A 26896-nucleotide genomic window follows, 5' to 3' on the forward strand; every position below is an offset into this window, starting at 1 on the left:
ATTGTAACTTTTTTACATTTTCTGTTTTATATTCCTATACAGGATGCGTCTGCAGCAACTGGAACGAGAAAGCGAAGATTTGGATCAATCATTTCAAGCCTACCTTCGGCGTCAACAAATTATGAAACAACAAATGAACGAGGATGCTTCAAAAATATGGGAAAATTACAGTTTGAGCAAATCTGTACTCGCACAATGCGACAAAATCGATGACAAACTTACCGTTTACCACTCAAATTTGGTCGATTCCATCAAAATGGATAAAGTTGTGAATTCAACATTCCACGATGATGTAGATATCGAAGCAGTGTTGAAGGATTTGAATGAAATAAAACGACTCAAGAGCCCTACGTTCGACAAAAACGAAGCATTTTCAAAAGAAAATCTGCTACCCCTGAAACTGCATGGTAACATAATTAACACAAACAATCGACCATCGTTAGAATACAACAAAAAATTGTTCAATGCTCATGCAAAAGTTAAATTATACGAGCCACAAACTGGCATATTTCCACAGAACAAGAGTGATATTTCACCGAAAAGTGACGAAGTAAAATACAAAGAAACAGAAAAAAGAAAAGAAGGACCAAAGGAGAAGAAAATGGAGAGGGGAATTGATAAGGAACGTGAAAAATCTAATGCACCAACATCCATTTTTCCACCTGTGTCAACATTTACTGTCACCACTGCAACCGTTTCCAATTCAATTGACGTTGTTCCGAGCTTGACAACAAAAAAGCATTCCAAAAATATTATTTCGAATGGAAATAGTAAACCAGAAAAAACAGCCGAATCATCTGTACCAAATCCAAGTGCTAAAACAGAGGAAGTTGAACCCAAAGAAAACGGTGTGAAGCAAGTTGCTGTGAAGTCTCCTGAGCGTGTTGTCTCCCCTGTTACTTTGAATAATGGAATGCACATACAAAATGGAAAAACTACCCACACAAATAACGAAAAGGAAATGGAAAGCTTGAGTATTCCTTCGAAATTTGATGAATTCAGCAAAATGAATCAGTTGAAAATCAATGTCTCTGAAGCATCGGTAGACGCAGCTGCGGCAAATGGTTTTGAACCAACCAAAGGATTAGCTATGAATGGCTTTACGAATAAATTGACCAAATTCACAACAATATCATCAGAAAGTGATAGCATTGAAGCCGATTCGGAGCAGATTTCAATCGGAGCTCAACGAATAATTAAATCACCGGATGATTTTTGGATTTAAAATACGATTTTAGAATTTATAGGCGTCCTCCACTTGAAACTGAAACACTTCAAATGCACCTAGGGAAATCAACAGTCCATTGATCATGAATAAGTGCTTTGAAATCAAACGATTGTCTCGGCATTGCTCATTTAATTACCATGAAAAGCAATTAACAGCAACTTGAATCAATTATCGGAGATTCGAAATAGTTTACGATTTTCTCTTCACTCAAATGAGCATATTCAGGTCGATTCAAGCATTCAATAACTTAGTATATATGCAACTTCGTTCACATTTAGAAAATATTGACTTGAATTGAAATCAGTATGCTGAAAAATTATTGCTTTTTAATCAATTGCTTTGTAACTGATCCTTATTTTCGTAAGGAATGTGATTTGTGAAATAATCCTACTAATAAACTAATAAATTTATTTCAATCAATGGAAATTCTTTCTGACATTTTTTTCATGTTCTTTTTCTTCTCCTTTCATTATTTTCAGTTTTTCTTTCACTTTTCCATTCAGTGAAAGTTGGTATACAATTTCGTTCGAAACCATAAATCTCATTGAAAAATCACGTTCAATCATGAAAATGTTGCACAATTTCAAGAATTATTCGCTCATTTCATGCTTCATTATGTGCTCGGTTTACTTGCGACAACGATCCAATTCAAGTACAAAGTGCAAACAAATAAATGGACAAGAAGAATCAGAAGCAGAAGAAGAACCGAAGAGAACAAATCAAGTAGCGCAAAGAGAATAAAGATACAAGTACAGTCTTCATTGGATTGGATTAGCGTTGTCGTCGGTTGTTATTGTTTTTACGGCGTCCAGCCGTTGACTCTCATTGGCCGAAACGAATGGTAGGAAATGATGCAAGGTAAACTCCCAATTCCACATACACACATCACATACACATCGTCATGTGTGTGATCTTTGGGCGAAGCGTCGTCAATTGTATCTTACCGTGCATGTGGCTTATTTGTGTGTTTATCGGTTTTGCTTTAATTCCAATTCGGTGTGTGTTTCTTCTTTGGCCGCTCGAAAGCGTGAAGTGCTGGTGTGTCACATGTATGCGATTGGTAGTTATTGTAATTATGTGCTGTATCTCTCTGTATACATTTGGCTGTTTTTGACAAAAATCAATATTTTAGCTATGATCTTTTCTAAAATATTTGCCATACCTTGATGGATTGTTTAATTCGATGAAAAATGACTCTTTGTTCCATATTTTTCATTGGGACAGCAGCAGATTCAATTAGCTGAATCGTTTCACAATCGTTAATCCAAATCAAACGAAATTAAATTATTCTTGTTTGAATGGTATTGTGAACACCATTGCATATGGACACCGAACGTGTTTTCAAATCATTACATCTGACTTAATTGAGGCATAGAAACGTAAGTACTAAACAAGCACCTCGTCATGTGTTTCCTTCTCAGCGGCAATTATACAGAGCAGAAGAAAAGAGAACACTCGAATTGAATGAGCGGGAGAAGAATGGCAAGAGTAACCCTTTCAATGAATTATACAATCATTTGCTTTAACAATCAGCATATGGTCGGTCCGTTTAGAATGCATTTCGAAATGAAACATATTGAAAATGTAGCCAAACAGATCTCTAAAGGCAATTGAATATACTTTTTTTTGTTATGGAAGCAAAATAAAACAGAACTTTGAAATTGTATATAAATAATTTTTGTAAATGTTGATTGCATGCAGCACGATCTTACGTTTTTGTATGATTTCGGTATCCAAATCATAAAAATTGAATTAATTCGTTCGGCTTTCACAACATCATAGCAACGTGCTTTATGTGTACACCGACGAACAGCAGGTTGTGAATCCTTCGAATATAAATTGCAGATCCTCCTGAAGGCAATTCAATCATAGGGTCAAAAGTGATTCTCTCAATTTTCAAGAGCCATTATCTCAACGCCATAAGAAACACAACTTATACGAAAAAGAGCAAAACACTCTTTGATCAGAATATATAAATTGACGGTATGAATATGGAATGATCGTAAAATTCCATATGTGTTGAAGGACATATTTTTCTGTTGAGAATTCTTCGTTTCTCTTCTTCAACCTTTAGAACCGTTAGTTCAAACACAATGCTATTAAAGCAACATGATGCGCCTTAAACAAACTAACTCCAATAAAATGAACGGTTTTGTGCCATTCTATTGATATTCCTGTTGTTACTATCGATCTCTATCTTTTTTATATCGTTTGCCGATCGACTAATCGATCGAAGGCAATAATTTGTTGGTAAAATACGTTGAACAGTTTTTATGCACTTCAAATGAATTAAATAAAAACGTTGAAGAAGAAACACAAAATAAAACGCAATAAAAGAGAAAGAGACGAAACGAGCAAATGATCGGGATAAATCGCAGGCATATGTTTTTGGTTCGGTCGACACATTTCCACCCTTACTCGTTACAAAACAAACTCACCGTCCGTCTGACAGTTTTGTGAAAACTGTCTCGAGAATAGAACAAAAGGTAGAATGCAACAACCGTCGGTCATCATATCGACTGTTGATCAATTTGCTGCCTAATCCTCTGCATGGCCATCAATTAACATTTCCAATGCGCACAATACCAATTGAGCACCTTACACAACAATCGGTCGATTTCTTTCTTTCCGTATTTCATCTATATTCACCTTGCGCTATTGTTGTTTATTATTTATTTTAGATTTCGACACCGAAAAACCAAGAAAAGAAGAAGAAGACGCAGGAAAAAAACACTTCTCGATCGATTGATCGAACGAAATAAAATTATAACAAAGAGAGAAAAATTCTTTATTTCGAGGCACGACAATCATCAGACATAAGGTGCTGTTTCTACCGTTTTCCTTCTTTAAGGCGAAAATATTCGACCTTTTCCATGTTCATTTTCAGTTACAAATTCATCTCTCTCTGTGCATTAGCTCGTCTTTTTTATTGTGCGTGAAAACAAAAAAAGACACCTGTAGCCTATACGTTGTACGGAGACAGATACAATATACACCACGCACCATGTTGTGCCTCATCATTACTGTTTGAACGGCGGAGTATTCGGTCGTTACACAATTTCGTATCAAGAGCAGCAGCAGCAGCCGTAATGCCATAGAGATGATATTCAAGCGCACACTAGGGGCTTGAAGAGCTAAGAGCGCAAGAAGAATGGTAAAGGCATGAAACGATCACCACAAAACATACTACACCAACAAACGAGACGGCAAAAGTCACAAACCGAAATAGTAGAATTTGTTCATTCACCGATTGCCGCTCGTCGATTTGTGTGTGTGTTTGTGCATACACAGACAATTCTAGGCGGAGCAGTTTCCCAGGTAACATTTGCATTGTTTTTTTATTGTACGTAAAATTGATACAGTTTAGTAGCCGAGCACACCGACTGCTATTGATCGAAATGAAAACAAGTGCTGCACACATTCAACATCGCCACACGCACACTGTCGAACGTTTCCTTGAGCATAGCATTCACAGTGTTTACAAACAGGTATGGGTGATTCACTGTGCACACTATGGCAAGTGGAAAGCAAACAGCAGAAGGCATAACGTCTTTCAAAGACAATACTATATCGTTTCAGCGCATATTGTGTCCGATGTATGGGTGAACGCCGAAGTGACAGACTCTGTTGTGTGTTTGGGAAGAAGCAAACAAGAAAGGAGTAGGTAGAGAGAATTAAAGAAAAATAAACGAGATCGATCACTTCTACCTGTTGAATTGCTACACTTTTCTTGTGGCCCAAGAAGAAAGACCGCGCTCCGTTCGCCTTTTCTGCGTGGATGTATGCGTTCGACGATCGATGTCTTACACCGTAAGACGTTTGTATTGTATGCCTTAAGTTCAATGCGTTCGCTTGTATGGGTATAACGAGTAGCTTGAATGAATGACACAAATTGGGCTAAAAAAATCGATCGTTTGTGCTTGTGTGAGTTGATTACGCATGGAACTAAATCAAATTGCACCGACTTCGATGAGAGACGAAGATGCGATAGTGTTTGTGTAACTTTTTTTCTCTCCAATGTTCTACCGCTCTCTGTTGGTGCTGTGTGTATCGTGTATCGTGTGCTTTGCGATTGCAACATTTTACACAACTATTCGACGTTTATACGCTGGAAGGTCATGGTTACATATTGGTTTGATCAAAACGGTCAGTTTATATAAAACCATTTGAGGGATTGGATCATCTTTTCAGCCACAGAGGGACAAATCACAAATATTGCGCACGCTGTGCATTCCTACCCCGAGTGTGTGTTGTTTTCGTCGATTTTGTTCATTATTTTTTTTCGGTCGTGTATTTTAATCAGTTTTTTTGTCGTAAACGAATTTTAATTATTTCTTGGAAGAAATCTCTTCCGCGCCATTTCAAATTGATCGTGTTCTCGATTTTAGTGTTTTATCAAGCAAAGTTTATAGTCTGATCGAGTATTTTGTGCTGATAGATTCGATATCTTTTATTCGATAATTGGTAATCTGAAGGAACTGAAATGCAAGAAGCGTTGTTTCCAAGTGATCAAGTCATTTTATTTGAAGTTCGAAACTGAAGTAATTTTTGTTTGGTTAAAATTTTGATAAGTGCATTTGTCAATCGATTCAAAACATTAATTTGAAAGAAAAGATTTGCTTGTAAAAAAAAGAAGAACAATGGAGACCTGTGTGTTAATACCACAAGAGTTGTCGTTGGCTGTGACAGCAGCCGGTGCCCGTAATTCAGGCGAACAATCTATATCCGTATGGTCCTCAACGAGGATCAAGCAAGGTGAACTGTACTACCCATTTCAAGGGACCGTACGCATTGACAAACTCAACATCTATTCATATGTTGAAAATGAAGATGTAAGTACAATTACGACTATAGTCACACATAATTCGCACATTAAATCATATCCCTTCCGTAACAATTAATTCAATCAAAAAAATTTCCTCAACACACACATTTTCACACGCTGTTCAAAAAAAAAATCTCAGTTTCCTTTCATTGAACGTTATCAAAAAAGAAGCATCGCAACGAAATAAATTAGTCGTAATCTTGAAGTTGCGTATCATCATCATCATGAACTCAAGAATTGTGTAATTGAATGAGAAAAGCTCATTTTGTTCTACATATTAAGCATATAGAAATATAAATCATTGGCCGGCACTTACATAATTAAATGCAAAAATAGAGAGAGCGAGAGAGGGAGAGAAGACTCAGAAGGTTTTCAGAATTTTAATTTGTCGAGCAAAAAGAGATGAAGAGTGAATTGAGTGTGCGATTTGAGAAATGCTTCTAAGTTTTCTTACGAAGCTATTTTTATGGGCATGTGTTCTAGTTGAGAGCGCATTACGAGTGTGAAGAAAATTTGGCCAGTCTCCCATGACGGTGGGAAAATAAGACGTTTTGAGAAAATAACACTTCGCCTTTCACGGATGCACGCGTTTCTTATCGCATGTGTATATGTCAAAAGGTTTTCTTCTGCTTCAAGAACCAAACCGTCTTAAAGACAGTAAAATGCAAGCGATCCCATACCATCCCATCCCATCCCATTTCATATATTGTTTCGATTCATTTCCCCCTTCGTTTTTTGTTTGTTTCATTTCTTCTTCTTTTTATTGCCGATGCGCATTATTATTGTAACTTTTATTTATGAATTTCGTATTCTTGTAACGTCTTTTTCTTTCGTTTTTTTTCTTCTTCTTCTTCCCCATTTTGTCGACTAACCAAGACAATAAATGCAATGTTACACGCAATTTATTAACACAAACCAGGAAAACCAGCACATATTCACATACATTAACATATATTACGGATATTCTTTGCTATTCTAAATTAAATTGAGATCTAGATCTTACGTTCGTTTCTGTTGTTTCCAACGAAATATACGCGTTTATGAGTGGCCGTAGAGTGCACATTGTTGATGAGGGTTGACTGCGATCGACTGTTTGTCTTGGCTTTTCTCTTTCTTTCTTTCTTTCTCTTCGCTTAAATTTCTTGTGTGTGCGCGCCTCTTTCACTTTCTCAAGGATGTGTATTGAACATGCAAAGACGTTGTGCTCACTTTTCCATGACATTCTATAACCACATCATTTAGAACTTTGTTGTTGTTATAAATATTGTTTTTGTATTTTTCCTCTCTCCTCTTTTATGTGCGAACGCACAATGTTTCTAAGTATGGAAAATTAACGACGAACAAGAAAAATACGTTGATGAGTAAAACGTTGATCAATTACATATTATTCGGTTTGTTTGGTTTTGGCCGACAGAGGAAAGATCCCCTTTTATTGCTCCCATACCGATTCCATGTGATGAAACATCGAAATTATTATGTTTTAAATATGCGTAATTTGCTCAAATGTAAATAAACGAGACGGATTTCGTTGAAGAAAATGCATGAGAACGCCTTCGCCACCACCGTCGCCGCCGCTACGTATGAGAAGATACAGGTTACAGTTTAGTAACGACATTGCAACAGGTTTCATGCATAAACATGAACCGGACAGGTAACCACCATCATAAGTGATTACCGTCTGAATATATTCATTCGCACATAAAATGCATTATGGGAATGTTGTTATTTGAAAAGGGATGAGAACCGAACGAGTCGACCCTCTAACGAGTGCGCAACAGGTAGTGAGCATAATAATGATAGATTACACGCTGGAATCGACCAGGATGAGCTTTTGCATAATTCCAGACAGTTAACGAATATTTTTGAACGTTATTTCGTTGCTTCTTCTTCGTCTTCGTTTTTTGGAGACATTTGTACCCTTCGATGTTCTGCCGCACGCAACACTTGTTGAATGCACGAATGAAATTAGTGTTTGGGAATTTTCATAGGAAATTAACGGCTGCCACTTAGCCGATGTACATACACTCTTGATTGTAATGCCGATTTTAAGCTTTCAACTTTAATTTACGATTCAGTTTGAAATCCAATTCGAGTTTAGAAAATGATGTAGATTTTTCGTCCATAAGATACGTAAGATTGTGTGATTGATGCAATGCCTGTACATTCAAAACAGTAAATTACGTCTATACCGCCCACCGACTCTCATTTGCCGCATCACCCAATTGATTTTATTACTCGCATTTACCGAATTAAATAAATGCAAAATCATCGTGTCAATTTGGAGAATGTTTCGAAAGTTTTCGTGGATCTCGCCAATGTTTTTTTACAGCCAACGCTTCTGTGGTGCGTTATTCGATCTTTATGAATATGTAATGCCAGAAATCATTTGTATATGGTTAATTTTATGGAGTTATGCGATCTAATTAATTCTTAAATCAGATTCTCGTTGCGCGTTCGACACGAAAGTTCAAAAGATTTCAACGCCTCGCTAATGAATTTGCGCTGCTTTTTCATAGCAATAAAGAATAGATTGTAAATCAGCCGGCAATTTGCATTATCGCGTTTTTTGGGATTTGTTTTTTTTTCTTATCGAGAATTCCTATTTTATTCAAACATTATTCGTTACTTTATTGTTATCAATGACTGAATTAGTATATCGCACCAAAGAGTGTTTTTCCATATCTTTTCCTGATAAATAACGTCGGTTCTGGCACGCACATCGAAACCATAATGTAACTGATGACTGCAAACCGGCTCCATTAGCACATGAAACAAAAGCGATCGTTTGATTTGACGAAATGTGCAAAATGAATGAAGAATATTGATTGGAGCACATGTCGCCGTTGAACTAAGAGAGGTTAATCCAAAACTAAACCACCTCCAGTTCTATCCAATTTGTGAAGCCGGAACGGTGTTCGAACGAAATCAAACGAAATGAATTGGTTTGCGGCGGAGAAAAAACAACGGCATAAATAGGAAAAGCACGAATGCCGTAAAAACGGTCGTCGTGAATAGAATTTGGCTTTGAGGTAGCACGTGCCAACGATTTCCTGATCTGTTTATTTTTGCGAGTGTGCCGATATAATTGCGATCAGCCACAGATTGCCGCTTGATTGCATACAGTTTTGCCCAAAAGCCAATCCAAACGAAATCGTGACCTTTTTAACTCCATCTGTAGTGTAAAACTATGAGTTTTTGCAAGCATAATTGAGAAGGTAGCAATCACTGGGTATTTTCATTTTGCCCCGATCGCACCGATTCGGACTGTAACCAATGCGCATAGACCAATTGTTGTGTGCATAAAGTGCTATCAGAACGGCATTATTTGTGTGTGTGCGATCAATTTTCCATCTCGATCATCTAAATATGATTGATTTGAACTTTTGCATTCACTGGCTGCGATTCATTCAATTGAATCCTCCGGTCGCTCGCGCCACCATCACCATGTGAATGAACTTTATTCTGTACAAATAGGCAGCAACTCTTTTGTTTTATTATTGCAATTTCTTGTAACCATCGTCGTTAATGAATGTCTATTTCAAAATTGTTATTAGTGTATCTTTGTTTCTCTTCCAATGCCATGAATGCGGCGTAGTGAGTGTGAGCGCGTGTAATTTCCATTGCGTTAATAAACTTGAGACATGAACTCTATTTTTTTTTCTCACAACTCAAACAAACACTTCTACTTTTATCAGTCATCGCGTCGACGGAAAATATGTATTCGATACTATGACGAAGACGATGAAAGAAGCGAAAAAAATGGTGCAGTTCACAAAACCTCGAACTCTTTGTGCACGCGCTCGGTATCGTCGCTTGTCGTTGTCGACTGTTGTGGAGAGACAGAGAGAAAAAAGAAATGATCGAAAAGGCACTTACCTGACATGAGCACGGAAAAAATGAAGCGACGAAATGAAGAAAAAAAAATGCATTTTGTGCTCGGTCTTCAAATGCATGAATGAAATCTGGAACGAGCAGGCTTCGATGCAACAAGAATTCGCGCATGAAATATTTTTCCACTATTCAACCGGCACACACAGCCACACTTCAGTCGAACGCACAAGTCATTGCTTTCCTTTGAACTTGCATCGATCGGTGGCGTTCGTCGTCGTTGCCTCTCAACAGCGCAAAGCTCAAGTGCATTGATTCAATTTTTCGCAAAAAAAAAATATTTTCATTTGACGCTCATTACATGATGAAATGGATCAGTGTAGGTCTTTGCCAAGCGAATGAATGCACACATTGCTACACTTGAAACAAAATCAAAGTAAATTAAAAACTTTCACTGCCTATTATGACAAATTGTAGCATAGCCGATTGCGTTGCCGTCATATTTTTCTTCATATAATATCAGCATACTCGCTGTATCGCTTCTTCACATAATCAGCGATGGCGAGGCGCACAGAGGTCTGAAAGAAAGCGCGTACCAAACACCATATCACATAATCAACGATTACGGCATTAGTGCGTCCATTGTCGTTATTGGATCGATCACCATTTCTCGATCGCTCTAAATGCATTTCGCAATGTTGATCGGCCAACAAAGTGCGTCGCCAATGTGTGCTCTGAGCGAAAAACCGCTCATGTAATCGACATGTGTCTAACAAGTTTTATTATGTTGTTCTGGTGTCGCTGTGCGCACTGCGTGTTTGCTGCGCTGCAGCCATTGCTTCTTTTTACTGTCTTTTTCAGATATTTTATCGGCATGCTCTTGTGCTATCGCGCGCCATTTGTGCGTACTTTTGTGATCAATCGGATGCAATACGCAATTATTTGAAATGCGGTAATTATCTGACGTAAAGCGATTTTTTTTTGCTGTTGTTGCTTTGCTACGCTTATCGTCACTCGTCAATCTACGGATATAATATTTACAAATATGTAATTGCTGTCAAACTGGTGATACACGATTTGAAGTTTCTATTTTCGCACAAAACCAGTCGCATACAGTGACTCCAATGCACGTGCATCGATTTCCGAGTCGTATTTTTTCCCTGTTCAGCTTCCACAACCACAAAATCGTGCACACACCAATTCGACATTTGTTCAAAAACCATATGGTTCATTCGAAGATAAAACCGAAAACACGACATGCAAAATTGAAATGGATTTGGGGTTTTGTTTATTTTATTGCTGTTTTATTGCTGCTGCAAATGTACTTCCAACCGTCCAATGGTACTTTTTGACAACGGTCTCGCAGGTGCTTGAATATGAATATAGATTGGAATTAAACCAGACCTAATGTAGTCGCAGACACTTGTACACAGATAAAGAAATAATCATGTGAATAATAGCACATGCGCGAATACGATTAAAATCGAAAGATTAATGAACCCGCAAAAGGTGTATGCGAACACGCCATGAGAGATGCAATGCGCCAATGTATGAGATCAAATAAACATGTTGTCAGCGCATTTTTCGTTTGAGCGAAAAACGTGTATTTCAATTTAAATCGGTTCAACGCGCATTAAAACCCATAACATATTACACGTACAACGACCGACGCTGAAACTAAAGAAAAAAAATTGCCTGAATATTGAAAAAGATCTCGCTAGCTCGTGTGTCTTTCTTTCTCTCTCTCTCTCTCTCTGAAATGTGATCAAAAATGCACGATGCACGTAAAGTGATCGAGAAAAAAGCATCTCAATGAAAAAAGAGATAACCGTTTTGGCCAATTTTATGGTGAAAATTGACGAGTACTTGTTTTTTCTCCTCATCAAAATGCTTTTTCTTCGTTGATTCCATTTTTGTACGTTTCCTTCTTAACATAAAATAGTTACATTATTAAAATACTTTACTGGTCAATACTAGATCTCAATGAACAACGCGAGACTTTTTTTGTTGTTGTTTGAAAATGTACAATTCCATAGTCATGGTGATTTGTTTTGCATTTCTTCCGAATCAAAAAGAAATGGCGTCGATGTTTGACGACTGAAAAGCGCTCCTTAATTAACAGTTTTGAGCTCGTGCGGCGATACAATTTACTGTTGAAATAGAACGAAAATTCGATAACAAGAGAAAAAAAAGTGGAAGCCATTCGTTGCGGTGCCCAAAATAAATGCTAATTCATGTAAACTAGGTGCTGATACGTTTTACCGTCGCGCGTCTTCGATTCAATATTTTGTACGTGCGCGAAGGCACTGTGTTGATTTTTCCTTTGTCCACTTTTTTCCCTTGAAATACAGTTTGACTGGTGTTGACATGACATTAGACGTGTTGATTTTTCACACTTGAGAATACCCCCGTTCTTCTTTTTTCTTGTTCGTGAAACTAGCTCTTCTCGGTATCCAATTGTGCTCTTCATCAAACTGTATCCAATTTGATCGAATGTGATGGACAATGAAAACAAGTAAACCGCAACAGAAATTTAATCGCACCAATTTCGATCGTTTTGTAATTAGATCGATTTTCAAACATCAGTTTTTCGCTCAAGTCAAACCATTCGGAGTCTATTGTTTGTTCTTTGTGTGTTGCACAGCATGTGGACAAATATTTGAGCATCAAGCCGTTTGAACAATTAGTTTTTCGATTTTTTTCTTTAATTCACTGTGCATTACACATTCGAATCAACGTCCAAATGGACAAACTCAATCAACACCTTCAATTGCATGGTAGAAATCTATCTGAAAAAAGATTGACTTGAAGAAAATGATGCAGTGGCGCCAATTGCTAGCAATGTCTCCTTTTTTCTGCTTCCGATTTCATTTGAACTGACAACATTCCACACATTGTGTGCGCACGAATTTCGCATCAGCAACAAAATACATTTTAATCGCAAATCGGTTCTATGTTCCGATGCAAGAATAAAACCAGAAACCCAACGAAGATGAAGGAAAAAAAGCACATAGATGCAAAGCAATAAACCTCAAGTTATGGCAATACGGTTCCAGTTTAACGATTGAAACTTCATTGATGAATACAAAACGGGCATTGAATTGCAATACGTAGTTTTTTTCCGAAGTGTAATGTGGAAAAACACTCAAACTGAATTTGCATAATGATTCGATAGAGAGGTTCATCCAGTGCACCGCATCGCACAGAAAATGATGATGGGCCGATTGTATAGGCGAGAACATGGCAACAACGCATCGATACGCACATAAAAAACCATTTGATTTTACGAATAAGAATATTCTGTATCAATATGCAATGATTATTTATTTATAATTGACACGGAACGCAATTGCGATTGCGATGCTGTAGGGAAAAGGTAGCGGTAGCAACGATCAACGGCTTCATGAACCTTTTTTCATCGATGTGCTTCAATTGATCTTGTTCATCATTTTAAAATTGAATTGTAGTTTTCTTTGTTGGTGTTGCCTACTGAATGCCGAAAATCAGTTTGCGCCAGTCACATAATTGTTATCCACTAAATGTTATTCATATCCGAGCCAAAGAAAGAAATTGACAGAGTGTTGGTGTGCAAAAAGTAGCTGCATCATTGAAATATATTGTCGAATGTCCGATATGGTTCGTTCTCTCATGTCGTCTTCACGCATTCGTCTTCATCTTCATTCATGCAGGTAACAAGAATCCTTCTGCGCTACCCATGATGCACGACGATCGATCGATCGATCGATCCGTCCATCGATTGATCAACCGTCGACGGTTGTTTCCCTCTTCTTCTCTCTATCTCCTTTGGCATTTTCTCATCTTCGATATCACAATATATAATAAGGTCAGGTGCATTTTGAATACCGTTTTCGTTTGGTGGGTACTTTTATCCTCTCGAATTTTCAACGCAATTTCCAACTACATACCGAAACAAAGGAGGCTATTTTTTTGATGTCGAATGCGCCTCAAAAAGAGCATAAAATAACAAAAATAAAAAGAACGAAACACCTTTATTTCGATATTAAAATACAATTAACTTATATGGCCCAGAATTTTATTTTACAATTTTAGGATCGTTTCGATTGATGATTTGTTCGTCGTCTGCAAAGGATAATCACAAATAAATTCTCTCAGTTTTCTACCCTCATGATGATTTCGTCTATAATCACTGTGAGATACACGTCTCACAGCGGATGTTGAACAATTTTAATAGCGGGATTCGTAAAATGTTAGACTTATAATCGGTCTTCGGATTAGATGTAATATTTTGAAAGCATGTCCCTTTTCCATCATTCACATCGATATTATGTGCCTTATGATGATGACGACGATCTATGGCCAGACTCACAAAAATCGAAACACTATCAATTTTAGAACAAACAATCCCATAAAACTGCATACGCACACCGTTTCAATCCGATTTGGTTCTCATAATAACATATGCACCGAAATGCTGACATATCGTGACGTTGGGACGTCAATCAAAAACAGTAAATCAGAAAATGGATCGACGTATCTCAAACGAATTCCAACGAAGAGAGAAAAAAAACGATCAGAATATCGAAAAGGTTCTTGGTAATCAAACCACCAACTTGTTCCCTGCGTCTCCACTTTGATACACGTTTGCTTGCATTATTGTCTATGGAGAGCATGCAATCCGAAAAGGTATTGATTTATAGCATATATATATATAGATTTCGTTTTGTCTCTCCCGTTTTTCGTCTTCATTCAGTTCCGTCGCCCGCTTTTATTTTTAATCATTAAAACATTCTGAAGCTTAAAAAAAGCAGCGACAATTTGGCAGGTGCATTTTATTTCTTCGTCCGCGAATGGTTGCAAGAATTTCAAAGCAATATGGCACACACATCGATGTGTGTTTTTTCCTTCTCTCGTTGTTTCCGGATTAATTAGACAATTTCTTTTTTAGGTGTAGAAACACCGAAAGAAAAAAGGCAATTTTTACCTGGTGCATGTGTGGTGCGCCTTAATTGCAGTCATTAGGTTGGTCCGATGGAAGATAAACCAAAACCGGAATTCACTATGCTATATCTTTTGGTGTTCTTCGGCTGCTCGTTACACACACAGCATCGCCAAAATTTTCAACGCTCGGTTTATTGATTACATTTTTTTTTCGTTTCGTTAGTTGGTTGGTTGATTGTGTTCGGGGCCGTTTTTGTTATGTAATTTTTCACGGAACTTTATCCGCATCATTTTCGATTACGTTTCATCCTAATAGCCTATCGCCAGAACCACAAAGATCGCTGTTGCGCCGTTTGAGATAAAACCGGTCAAGAGAAGCGATTTGACACAATTTTTCAAAGCTGTTAGTAAACAACACCGCAATCCCTAATGGAATGCTGTTCACTGTGGATTGGGCGCAAATGAAAAAAAAGCAATATGGGAGCTCCGCGTACATAGGTTTCCGTGATGCAGTCTTGGAATAGACAGACGAATAAGATGCTGCACAAACTCTTCATGACGCCACATTATTCCGCACTCGGCAGCAATTATTCTTCGATTCGATTCATAAATTCTTTTTCACTGTTTTTAATACGAAATGGCTTTGCCATCGATCGAATGTGCGCGCACTTGAAAATTTATTGCAATTTCATTTAATAACATCGAGACTCGACCGCGCACCATTCACTCATTCGCTCATCTTTCTTTCTTTCTTCCTTTCTCTCTGTCTCTTTTCTTCGCGCAGATATAATTTATTCTTACGATTCATTGATAAGTTGATATCCAATGCTGATGGTGTGTATGTGCAATGTGCATCGCGCGATTGTAAATCGAAGCAAATAAACACGGCCGCAAGAGGAAACGATCCATCGTGTTGCCAAAGAAAGAAAAAAAAATATCCATCGCGCGCGTATACATAACTGGTTTCTTTTTCTTTCATCGTTTCTTTTTCGCGTGCGTCGCTGCTGCTGTTTTTCTTCGCGTCGTTCTATTTTATGTCAGAGCTCATAATTTCTTAGCCTGTAATTCACTGCGAGTTGGAGCCTAGAATTCTTGTCGAATTCGAATGGAATAATGGAAATGAATTATTGCTGTCACAAACCGAATAAAAATCCACTCCACGCAACACATTCTAAAGGCTCCCTTCTTACACACAACTCCAACGAATACGAACAAAAAGTTACATACACAATAAAAAATAAGAAATACTTCATTTGAACATGGAACACAGCAGCAGATTGAGTGTTCTTATTGGGCATCGGATTAACTAAGCGAGTTAGAGAGAATGAGTCCATTCTTGCGTCTAAAGAGTTAATGACTTCATAAGCGCCCAAAATTTCAAATCGACAAGATAAATTACAATAGACAGAAATAATAGCATCTAACATATTTCTTTATTTTTTTGTGTATGTCGTTTTCTCGCAGTGAAATTGCCAATGGAATCGCTTCTGTAGTTTGATGTATGTGTTCGCTCGCGCTTTCGTACATTTATCAACCTCTGACTTAATCTCCCGCTTCCTCTCTTGGTGAACGCACTTACAAATCACAAAACACGAAAATCGATTGTCATTATGTTCGGCGTCATTTTTTTTCCCCTTATTACCATCAAATTAAGCTATTTCGAATACAAAATGTCGGTTCGTTCAATTGGGGCTTCTGAAATGAGGCGATCGATATGATTAGCTTCAAGTTAGAATAACAATTTTCGATTCAAATGAATTTGAACGATTGGCTAAGAGCAGCGAGCGAAAGAGAGGCAAGTAAAAGAGAAATGGTAGTTGCAACAATAACGTACAATTATTGTGATTATGGCTTGTGAATGGGAAAATGGAAAATTGGTTACACGCTTCCAGCTAAACCGCTTTCCGGTTTTCGTCGTTTTGTCGTTTTTTTAATTTCAAATTCACTTCGCGTCTCGATCAAAAGTGGCTACACAATACGGTTTATGACAAATCACTTCATCATTTCTCTTTGAGAATCAATGCGAATCTAGAGGAATAATAACGGATCTGGTCAATGTTATACATGAAAGAAAATATGTTCTAATGAAAAGTTCTGAGTTCGGTTGATTCAAGATGGAAGAATCGATCATCATTTGAATGCTTGAACAATTTGAATGGTACAGATAAATTACATTTCTTTTGTAACAAAATCTGAAGTTTACGGTAAAAAAAGCTGGTATATGCGATTAAAATGGTGATAATTGCTAAACTAGTGATAATTGTACGAATCACTTTGCATAATACGTCCTGCAAATGTGGTGTAAAGTTCACCAAACCATAAAGAACACACATCGAGCAGTGTTCTTGGGCTGTTATGTTGCGTGCAAGATCACGAATGCATGAAAGTGCTTCATAAATTACGTGCCGGCGCTTGAGATTGTTTCAATGTTAACAACGTGCGATACCTATTATTCCGTTGAGAGAGGTGTTTTAAAGAATTTGTTCAAATGACCGTTAAATGAACCCCATTTGCGTACAGCAAAAGAGCATAAGTGCGTACACACGGACACGGTTTTTCTTCACAATATCAAAACAGTAAATTACACGCAACAGTAACTCCCCCCATTGTAATCGTATGCGGTAAAGCAGACAAAAGGACAAACCACGTAGCTAACATGCCGTTTATCTTTTTCACGCTTTCCGGTGAAATATGAACGGCACTCAAGTTTGAAATAAAGCAACCGAAGAAATTCAAAGCCAATGCTAATGAATGAAATGACAAAACAAACAAATTCGATGCGGAATCTAAAATGCCGAGCACACATGACAAGTGCTCTTCAGCGGTCGCTTCATTTTGATTGATTCAATTTTATTGTCGAAGGCACAATGAAGAAAACACCGAATCAACTGAAATTGATTTGGTTTTTTTTTCTTTGTGCTCATCGCGTTTGAACAGGTCCGGTCCATTGAGCGTAAGAAAAACAAAACAAAAACTAGCATTCAATTAAGCAACCTTTGAAGGCATTCGTTTTTCTTCGCCTTTTTTTCTCTTTCTCTCCATGCCACAATGAGTGGCAATGTTCCAGCTATTTAAGTGGTAAACCGAGCAGAACATCAACCGATTCTAGAGTAAATTACATTGATTGTGATGAATTTGTGGTTTACCTTTTTTGTTTGATTTGCTTGAAATGTGCACGCTTCGGTCGTCATTATCTCTCTCTTGCGACTGACCAATCGGACGTTCAATCGAACCGATATCGTCGTCATTCGAATTAAGGTTTCTCGCCGTGAAGAATTGAAAGAAAAAGAACTTCAATTATTTCGTTTTTTCTCCTCATTATTATTGAGTGTGTGTCTCTGTGTGTGTTTATTTCAGGATCTTTTGTGAAACCGAATGGATAACTTATCATTACTTGTCTGATTTCTTTTTTGTTTTGTTTTTTCCTTTTCAACAGATTCGCCACAGATTTGGTTTGTACGATGAGATTTCTATTTCGAATGGCTTTCGTGTACGTCACTGCAATTGGATCCGATTTTTGAGGGTGTCTAAAACATATGGACCACAGGTACATTTTTGTCCCAGCATTTCTTTTTTCGTCTCAGTTTTCTTTGGTTGCATTTGCTTTTGAGCTCGATTGATTTGACAGTGAAACAAAGAGGAAAAAAATCCGAAAAATTTTAATGACACAAAATATTCAATTGATTTTGACTGTTTCAATTGAATCAATTGAGTGGAAAAATCAAAACGCTCCAATAGATTCTAATCAAAAATATGTCATATCAAATTAAAATTGTTTCGAAAAAATAAACCAGTTTGCTTTCGATCACAGTCAATCAACATTTGATATTCTATTCAATATTCGATACTTTTTTTCCTATTGGTATAACACATTCTTAACATATTTTTGTTTTCTCCATTTATTTCGTTTGAAACAGGTCAATGTAGTTTGTGCAAAAGTAAACGGAGAACCAGTGTATGAAATACACAGACCGATTGCTGCACATCAAGAATTAGTCGTATATTATTTGGCCGAACGGCCAGAAGAATTGCTTTTTGTTCACATGAGAAGCACACTCTACCGACGAACAATGGATTCAATTTTGGAAGGTAAGCCAATTAAAAGTGACATCATTCAAATCCAATAAAAAAGCCAACAAAAATATAATATATAACTATGAAAACAAAAAATGTGCGATAAAACCATAATGCTTCGTCCGCTTGTAATTGCCCACGTAATTGAAAAAAAGGTGATGGTAATTAAGTTCCGGTGTAATCGAATTTAAAACAACACTGATGCTAAAGTGTCCAAAAAATGCGTTAACATTTGATGATGCTAATTCAAGGATAGCGTCAGTGACAATTTCTGTACACAATGTCACGTAATGTGATCAACTAAATTTAAAATTAACATTGCCGTCAAACAAAAAATTACCTCATAATTGAGACTTGTCGTATCTATTTCTGTTGTTGCAATTGTTAAAACGATCGAACGAGATCGTTTTTTTCCGTGCTTTTCGGAATAGGAAACAAAAACGATCGTGAGCCTCCGAAATGTAAGTGGCGCGTTGAGGTTATTATTTTTTGGGTTTTATCCACTTAAAGCCTAACGTATCACGTTTTTCATCGTCTCGTTTTCTATCCACTCGAAATGAATTTGGGTGATTTGTTTCGATTTCTTGTCCATTCAAATGAGTCATTCATGTCATATACATGTGTGTGTGTTGTACTAACCAGTAATGATTCGTGGACCTTATGATTACCCGCAGAAAAAAAATTGTCGGCCGTATTGCGTGAGATTTGAGATTTCACAAGCATATCGCAAATGGTATTGTTGATTGTCGTCTTTATTTCATTACGAAAAAATTCTCTTTCTAAAATTTCATTTGTGTGCTCGGGCACCTTGAATCCCATACGACGATCACATTCATTGTCGACGAAATGCCTTGCGTGATCACTTATGAAAAATGCCAAAGCACAAAAAATAACACACACACTCACATACAAAGATAGAGAGAGACCAAATCTCTCACAGAAAGAACCCATTCGGTCGATGGACAACGACAAATTGCTCACAAATATATTATTTTACGATTGCCTTTTCACGAAACCGAAAAATTCGCCCAATAGCAAATTCTTTGTTTCGAATGTTCCATACGATACGGCCAACGAAATAAAACCGAACGATACGAGCTACAGTTTATTTATTTTGTTCCAGCACAATCGTGCGGCGAGAATTGAAATGATTTTCGAACGAAATCCAAATGAACGGGCGGAGAACGAAAAGTAAAAAAAAACACGCAGTAAAATGTGAAGAGAAACGTATTTCTTGTCACAGTATGAAACGCATTCCACACATCGCCTCAGCTATTGCTTTTAATCGGCATAACTAAGTAGCTCAGGGAAATAATTGAGAGAACTGCTGCTGCTGCTGCTGCTACTTTCGTCATTTTTGTTTCCTTTTTGCTCGTTGCGGTTGTTGTTGTTGCTTCTTCGCTTAGAACTTCCAAACACTGCAGCACATGCAGCTCTCTGTCTGAACCAATTCATTAGTTTGTTTGCTTGTTGTTGTTTTTTTTTTCAATTCAAATTTTTCCCTCGACTTTCAATCGCTTGATGCTACTGAAGCTCCATATTGTCGGTGCGAATGGCTCGGCTCGGCTTTGGTAAACATTTAACAAATTACATCATGATTTGAAAACAGCCAAGCACGAACGGGGCACCCGACGCAAAATGAGCGAGAATGCGTTGGGCCCTCGCCACACTTACAATCTTACCAGTCGATGACTGAATAAGAACGAAACCGAACAAATATTGAGGAAAAGTGATGAAGATCATGCTGATGATGCGATTGCCGTGCGACTGCTACACAAATCTATTGCGATTACAAGACATAAAATAAATAAATTGTGTGGATATGCTTACCATTGCGCACACGCCCGTGCTACACACAAGCGGGCTGGAGCGCGCGCGCGCGGTAAATCCATCGAATCACAAAGGAGAAGAATCAAGTGGCGAGAGAATACACGAAAATGAACAACAAGCAACAAAATTATCGACATACACACAACACCGCCGCACATTAAACACACAAGTAATCGGGATATTCATAAAGAATACACGAATGACACAGCACAAAAATGCGCTTAAATCGGCCAACACCGCACAATACCAAAGCGAATTGGAAGCTCTCGTCACTCTTTCTACTTCCCTGTCTTTCTCTCTCTCTCTCTCTCGCCTTGACTGGACAGTGTGTGCGCTGTGCGGCGCTGGTTATTGTTCATTTCATTAGTTTTGCGTGTAAAATGTAACGCAACAAAGCGATAGAACAAGCCAGAACAACATGAAGCTGAGCGAAACAGCAGCTTGGTGAATTAAAAATTAATTGTTCACCTTTTCTCCTTTATATTATATGAAATTATGTGGTCACATAGTCCAGCCGAAGCATGGCTCCGTTGAAAGATAACCAGAATCAACAACAACAGCTTTTTGAGATGCTTGAAACGTTTAAGCGTAGTACAACGAACGGTTTAGTGATAGTTGTGTGTAAGATGAAAAATGCCGTCAACGCTCCAAATATTCAGATTTGATGGAATCGAACGATACTGTTTCTCAAGTTGTGTTGTGTTGTTTATTTTTTCAATGGTCTCCACTCGTACTCGGTTCGATCTTATCGAGCGTTTGTTCTCTTCAATTTTTATGCATTTCAATTGAAAATGGGTTTTGTTTCCACAAACGCACAGAGTCACCGCTCGATTTATCGATGTCATTATTATCGCGTGTGATGCTGCCCATCAGTCCGCCGTCGGGTGGTGAAGACGAGCACAAATCCGTGTCAGGCGAATCACTAACATCATCTTCATCAGCGGCCAGCAGTGCTGGTGATTTAATGGATACATCGATCACAATGCCGCGCACATCACCGAAAGCCCGACCGACACGAGGCGAACGAGCTCTTCTACCATGCGAAGTGTGCGGCAAAGCATTCGATCGTCCTAGCTTGTTGAAGCGACACATGCGAACACACACCGGTAATTTTTTACATATTATTTTTGATTCATCCATTCCAGATTTATGATTACTACACACCTCATCCATCTATCATTGGTCCAATGCATTTTAACAATCTCCCATCAAAATATTGCGCTACCAGAATAGATAGAAGAGATTTTTAAAGAGTCATTGCCAAGTAAAATAAATCATGTGTATTCAATGATTTCTTTGTCGTTTGCTTACGCATTCACTAACGAAAAAGAAACCACTTTGTGTGCACCAAATTGAATCATTTTTTTGATTGAGCATGAACTTGATATTCCGTATCGGTTTTGGTTTTTGATTTATTAGGTGAAAAGCCTCACGTTTGTGCAGTGTGTGGTAAAGGATTTAGCACGTCGAGCTCGTTGAACACACATCGACGCATACATAGCGGAGAGAAGCCACACCAGTGTCAAGTGTGTGGCAAACGATTCACAGCCAGTTCGAATTTATACTACCATCGCATGACTCACATTAAGGTAAGTCCAACTCAAAGGATCTTATCCACTTACTGTTAGTTAAGTCTCAGTCTCATATGTGATTTGCATTAATACAACAACAGCAACATCAACTCTCAAATGAAAACTGAACCGATCGCCTCGACCGAGAATAATCATATCAATTTTTTTTAAAAGAACAATGAAAATCTACCCATATAAATCGCTTGCAGCATTTTTTAATTTGCTTCGTCCCAACAAGTATTCAGCATTTTTATGATACAGTTGTGAAATTGCAGAATCGTCTGTGGTCAGGCCATATGTTATTTACCCAACGTCAACGATATGATATGTCTACATTTGTTCGAAAAGGGGAAAAAGTTCGAGAAACGAAAATGAAAACGAAATGTTTGGTTGAATAAAATGGTTGGCTCTTTGATTGTTGGTCAAACGTTTATATTTTTTTTTGTTTCTTCTTCGTGGAACTCGGAAAGTCACAGACACAAACACACACACATTCACATAACATTGACGAGAACTTAACATTTTAACGAACAATGTGACCATTATTCCATTTCGCCTATAATTTTAATAATTCTTTCTAAATTGTCGGAAGACATAACAACGATATACGAAAAAAGAGTAGTCAAGCAAACCGTCAAGACTAAGTGAAGAAGGAGTAAAAAACGAAGGAAAAAAAACAGCGAAGCGTCTAAAGTTAAAAAGACAAAACAAACAACCTTAAGAATTGTGGGAATCTACGCTTCGTTGCATTTCTTAACGAAAAAATTCTTTATTAACGACTTTATTTATGATGATAGAAATGAAAAGCGAAGAAAGAACCGACATTCATCACCAATGAGAGCCAATGTGAAGTCGTGAAATCATATGACCAGAACGATGAGGGCGTTGTCGTATTTATGCAAATCAAATGAGAAAATTTTCATTCGTGTGATTCTTTTTCATTGGGTTTTCTCTCTCTCTCTCTCTCTCTCTCTCTCTCTCTCTCTCTCTCTCTCTCTCTCTCTCTCTCTCTCTCTCTCTCTCTCTCTCTCGCTTGGTATGAGAAATTGTGACCAATGAGAGATATTCGAATCAAAGTCATGCCAACATACAACGAAATATGTTGTAACGTACATATAGTCGCCACCGTTGAGATTTCATCACAATTTTCTCGACATAAATCTCCGGGAATGTCTTCCGCGGAACAATAAACCTAGTCAAAAATATGGGCACTAACGTTGCTATTTCGTTTGTTCTCATTATAGGAAAAACCACATAAATGCAGCCTTTGTTCGAAATCCTTCCCAACACCCGGCGATTTAAAATCGCACATGTATGTGCACAGTGGTTCATGGCCATTCAAGTGTCACATCTGTTCCAGAGGCTTTTCCAAACACACAAATCTAAAAAATCATCTATTTTTACACACCGGTAAGTATCTCTCTGTGTTTCTCTCTCGCCACCGCAACCTGATTGCCAACATTTTAAACCAAATATTTACCATTTCCACAATCCAGTTTAAGATTTGGACAAGAAAAATTTATTAGAACAAATCTATAAATCACACCTTTTCATTTGTCTGTTTTGTTTTTTCGTTCTCGTTCTGGTTCATTTCTCGTAGGTGATAAACCGCATTCCTGTGAATTGTGCCTCAAAAAATTTGCACTTGCATGCAATTTGCGAGCACATATGAAAACACACGAAGGTAAGTGGCTTGTTCGTTTGCTTTAAATCAACTAGTTTTATTTTGCTTATGCATAAGGCACGATAATGCGACGGCATGCAAAGTGTAAGAAACCTCATTTTCTGCATTTTATGTCGGTTTTGTTGCCAGCTTCGACCATTCGTGGAATAAATAACTCCATTTTTTTCTCAATTTGCCTGTCCGCCCCAGATGTAAAGTGAAATTCGACTGTGGCAGCAAATCATTTTAATTGAAATGTCCAAGCGATTTTCACTGGGGATTTATCTGGTGCATAAGTACGATGTGTGCGATATTTGAGTTAGCTTATGCTTTCTTTCCGTGCACATTTTTGCTGCGGCGCAGATTGAGTCTCTTCATAGGCTATCGATTTCTTCGTTGCATGTTTCTCTTTCATGAGTGCCTATCTCTTCGGCCAATTCGTGTATATGTGTGATTTTAACGACAGAATTTTATTTTTTTCTTCTCTTCCATTTTTCGCAGGTGAACCACAAGAAGAATGCGTTCGCTGTGGTAAAATGTATATTTTATCTGGCGATTTAAATAAAGGTGCATGCGGTAAATGCCTAGGAGTTCCAACCAGAGATCAATTGAAATCGACACCGTTTCGATCGTCAGGCGAATCATCGGGCACAGAAGAAGAAGACGAAGAAGAAGAAGAATTGTCGAACGATATTCCGTGATTAATGAAAATGAAGACAGAAAAATCAACCGAGACACACACAGACACACCAAACATAACATAGCTCAACACAGCACATCGTGATCGGTCGGTGATTTGACTTATGACCATTCGTCGTATCATCGTTTGAGTTTTTGAGTTTTCCATTGCATTTCATACGCACACACGCCCGTCATGCATCATCCCATATTATTTTCATCTCGGTTCTTTCTTTTTTTGAGACGAGCGCACACACAAACACAACAACTACAACACAAAATATTTATCATTTATTTGCATATCATATTTTCTCTCTCTCTCTCTCTCTCTCTTTATCTCCTCAAACATATACTCGTATCCATTTCAATACCAAATGAATTCGATCATAATTTTTATTTGCTAACGCACGATATCACTCGTAAGTAATAATATGGCACTAAAGAATCAAATCATATCATAGTTTGTAAGGGGTTTCCATGTTTCATCTCCCATTCGATCAATCCATTTTGAAAGTGGACATCGACAAATTGCGAATCTTGTACATACATATCCAATCTTTTGATCCAACGAAAAGCATCATACGATGAATAAATTTATTGCTATCAAAGACATTTTCGCTTTTCTTATACGCATAACCCTGCTGTCCTTTTATGGTTAGTTTAACGTTTTCTAATATCAAAGACTGTATAATCATTTGAATTGGTTTGCTTTCACTCGCTCGAATGAATCAATCACTTAAACACTAAAACATTCCTTATTAAATCCGTCCAAAAATGACATTCATTCCGGAGGTCCATGGTCTTTTTGAGAGTTTCATTTAACCCTTATCAAGTCTCATTTACTCACACATCCATGTTTGTCACCCTTTTATTTTCTAATTAGTGGTTAAGTTTATTTATATATTTCATAAACCGTCCAAAAGAATATTTCCCCTTGATATTTACGTCACATTCAGTTTATAGTCACCCAAATAATTAAGAAACTGAAACAATCTCCGTTCGTCTATTCTCACCTTTTTGAATAACGCGTCGAAAATTGACTATTTTCATAATAATGCTGAACAGAAGGAATTGAACTGCCGAGAGCTCAAGGTGCGATTTCAGTGTTAATATGAAAATAATCAGTTGTTTGGCATTTTTTACCATTTTGGTATCCATGAGAATTATTGAAGCTATTTTTTTGTTTGTTTAATGCTGTAAATATATGAAGGATTATTTGTGTACCTAAAATATCGTAATGATGTAAGCAGATACAATTTATTTTAAGAATCAGACTTGATGAATATCTTTACACTTAACTAAGCACAATACAAGAAACAAAAGAAAACCGAACGCTGTACATTATTTTATCAATCCGCAAGTATTAAAAATTCGAGCATAATTTTATCGGAAAAAAATTGTGTGTTTTATTTATTGTTGTTATCGTATTACAATAGTGGTGAAGAGAGCTGGGTTCGTCGACTGGAACAGATGTGACCGTTGGAAAGCTGTAAGTTGATCGGTGTGTAAGTATTCATGCATAACGTGTGCGAATTGCTCGTTTTTTTTTCTTCTCCCCATTCTGAGCCGTTTGTTGTTCACTTGATATTGATATCCTTAAGCATATTAAAGAAAAATTGCATCTAGTTGATTTGGTCGAGCGAAAGATCGAGGGGGAAAAGTCTTGTTTTTGCAGACATTTGAGATAATCGGTTTCGGTATCGCGCGGGATATGCGTGTAATGTTCATTTGCCATAATTTATAAAGGTTTTATCACTTATTAGAACTTATCGACTGGCACAAACTTGTCTATAAAATTTATATTTCTCTTCGTCCATTTGCCAGGCTATGTGAATTCTCTCATTTCTTTGCCTTTCTTACGGCAAGCGTCCGTTAAATGGAACGCATAAACAAATGCCAAATCATGAGATTCACGCTTGAAATGAGCACAGCCACCACCACATATATGCAATGCATATTATGCATTTCGCTGCATTAAGCAAACTGTACGAGCATATTGCAAATTGCAAATCGGATGTTGTCTCTTATATCCATAAAGCGAATTTGCGGCAACATTTATTCGTTACTCGCACAATCGTCTTCTCTCGAGATCTGTCAGATCAACGCAAATGCAAAGCGCGCGCACACACACGCATACACACTCAGTCTTCTGTGCACATCCATTTATGCGAACTGCAACTGATTCAGTTATGAATGATGGTCAGTGCTTGGCTTCGAATAGCGATGCAGAGGAAAATGAGATGTAAAAATTGATATTGTCACATTTATTTCAAATATCC

The 26896-nt window shown here is 37.5% G+C and overlaps 1 protein-coding gene across 1 annotated transcript; it reads left to right on the forward strand.

Annotated features, from left to right (window-relative positions):
- Window positions 1-5377: 5377 nt before the first annotated feature.
- Window positions 5378-25993, forward strand: LOC129570023 (zinc finger protein 672-like). The gene is made up of 8 exons (XM_055449374.1): window positions 5378-6060; window positions 18238-18348; window positions 18719-18890; window positions 21524-21811; window positions 22125-22294; window positions 23521-23686; window positions 23877-23960; window positions 24441-25993. Exons 1-8 carry the CDS (start codon window positions 5869-5871, stop codon window positions 24638-24640), a joined length of 1383 nt encoding a protein of 460 aa, XP_055305349.1. The 5' UTR covers window positions 5378-5868; the 3' UTR covers window positions 24641-25993.
- Window positions 25994-26896: the final 903 nt, after the last annotated feature.

Source organism: Sitodiplosis mosellana, unplaced genomic scaffold, assembly GCF_009176505.1.
Source record: "Sitodiplosis mosellana isolate CC-2019 unplaced genomic scaffold, AAFC_SMos_1.0 Smas_scaffold_47, whole genome shotgun sequence".
NCBI lineage: Eukaryota > Metazoa > Arthropoda > Insecta > Diptera > Cecidomyiidae > Sitodiplosis > Sitodiplosis mosellana.

Bases quoted from the DNA above. Each gene is read 5' to 3' on its own strand.
- LOC129570023 (XM_055449374.1), top strand. From the start codon at position 5,869: ATGGAGACCTGTGTGTTAATACCACAAGAGTTGTCGTTGGCTGTGACA. The intron at 22,295-23,520 runs GTAAGTCCAACT...TTCTCATTATAG, and splicing joins ATCGCATGACTCACATTAAG to GAAAAACCACATAAATGCAG. The intron at 23,961-24,440 runs GTAAGTGGCTTG...CATTTTTCGCAG, and splicing joins ACATATGAAAACACACGAAG to GTGAACCACAAGAAGAATGC.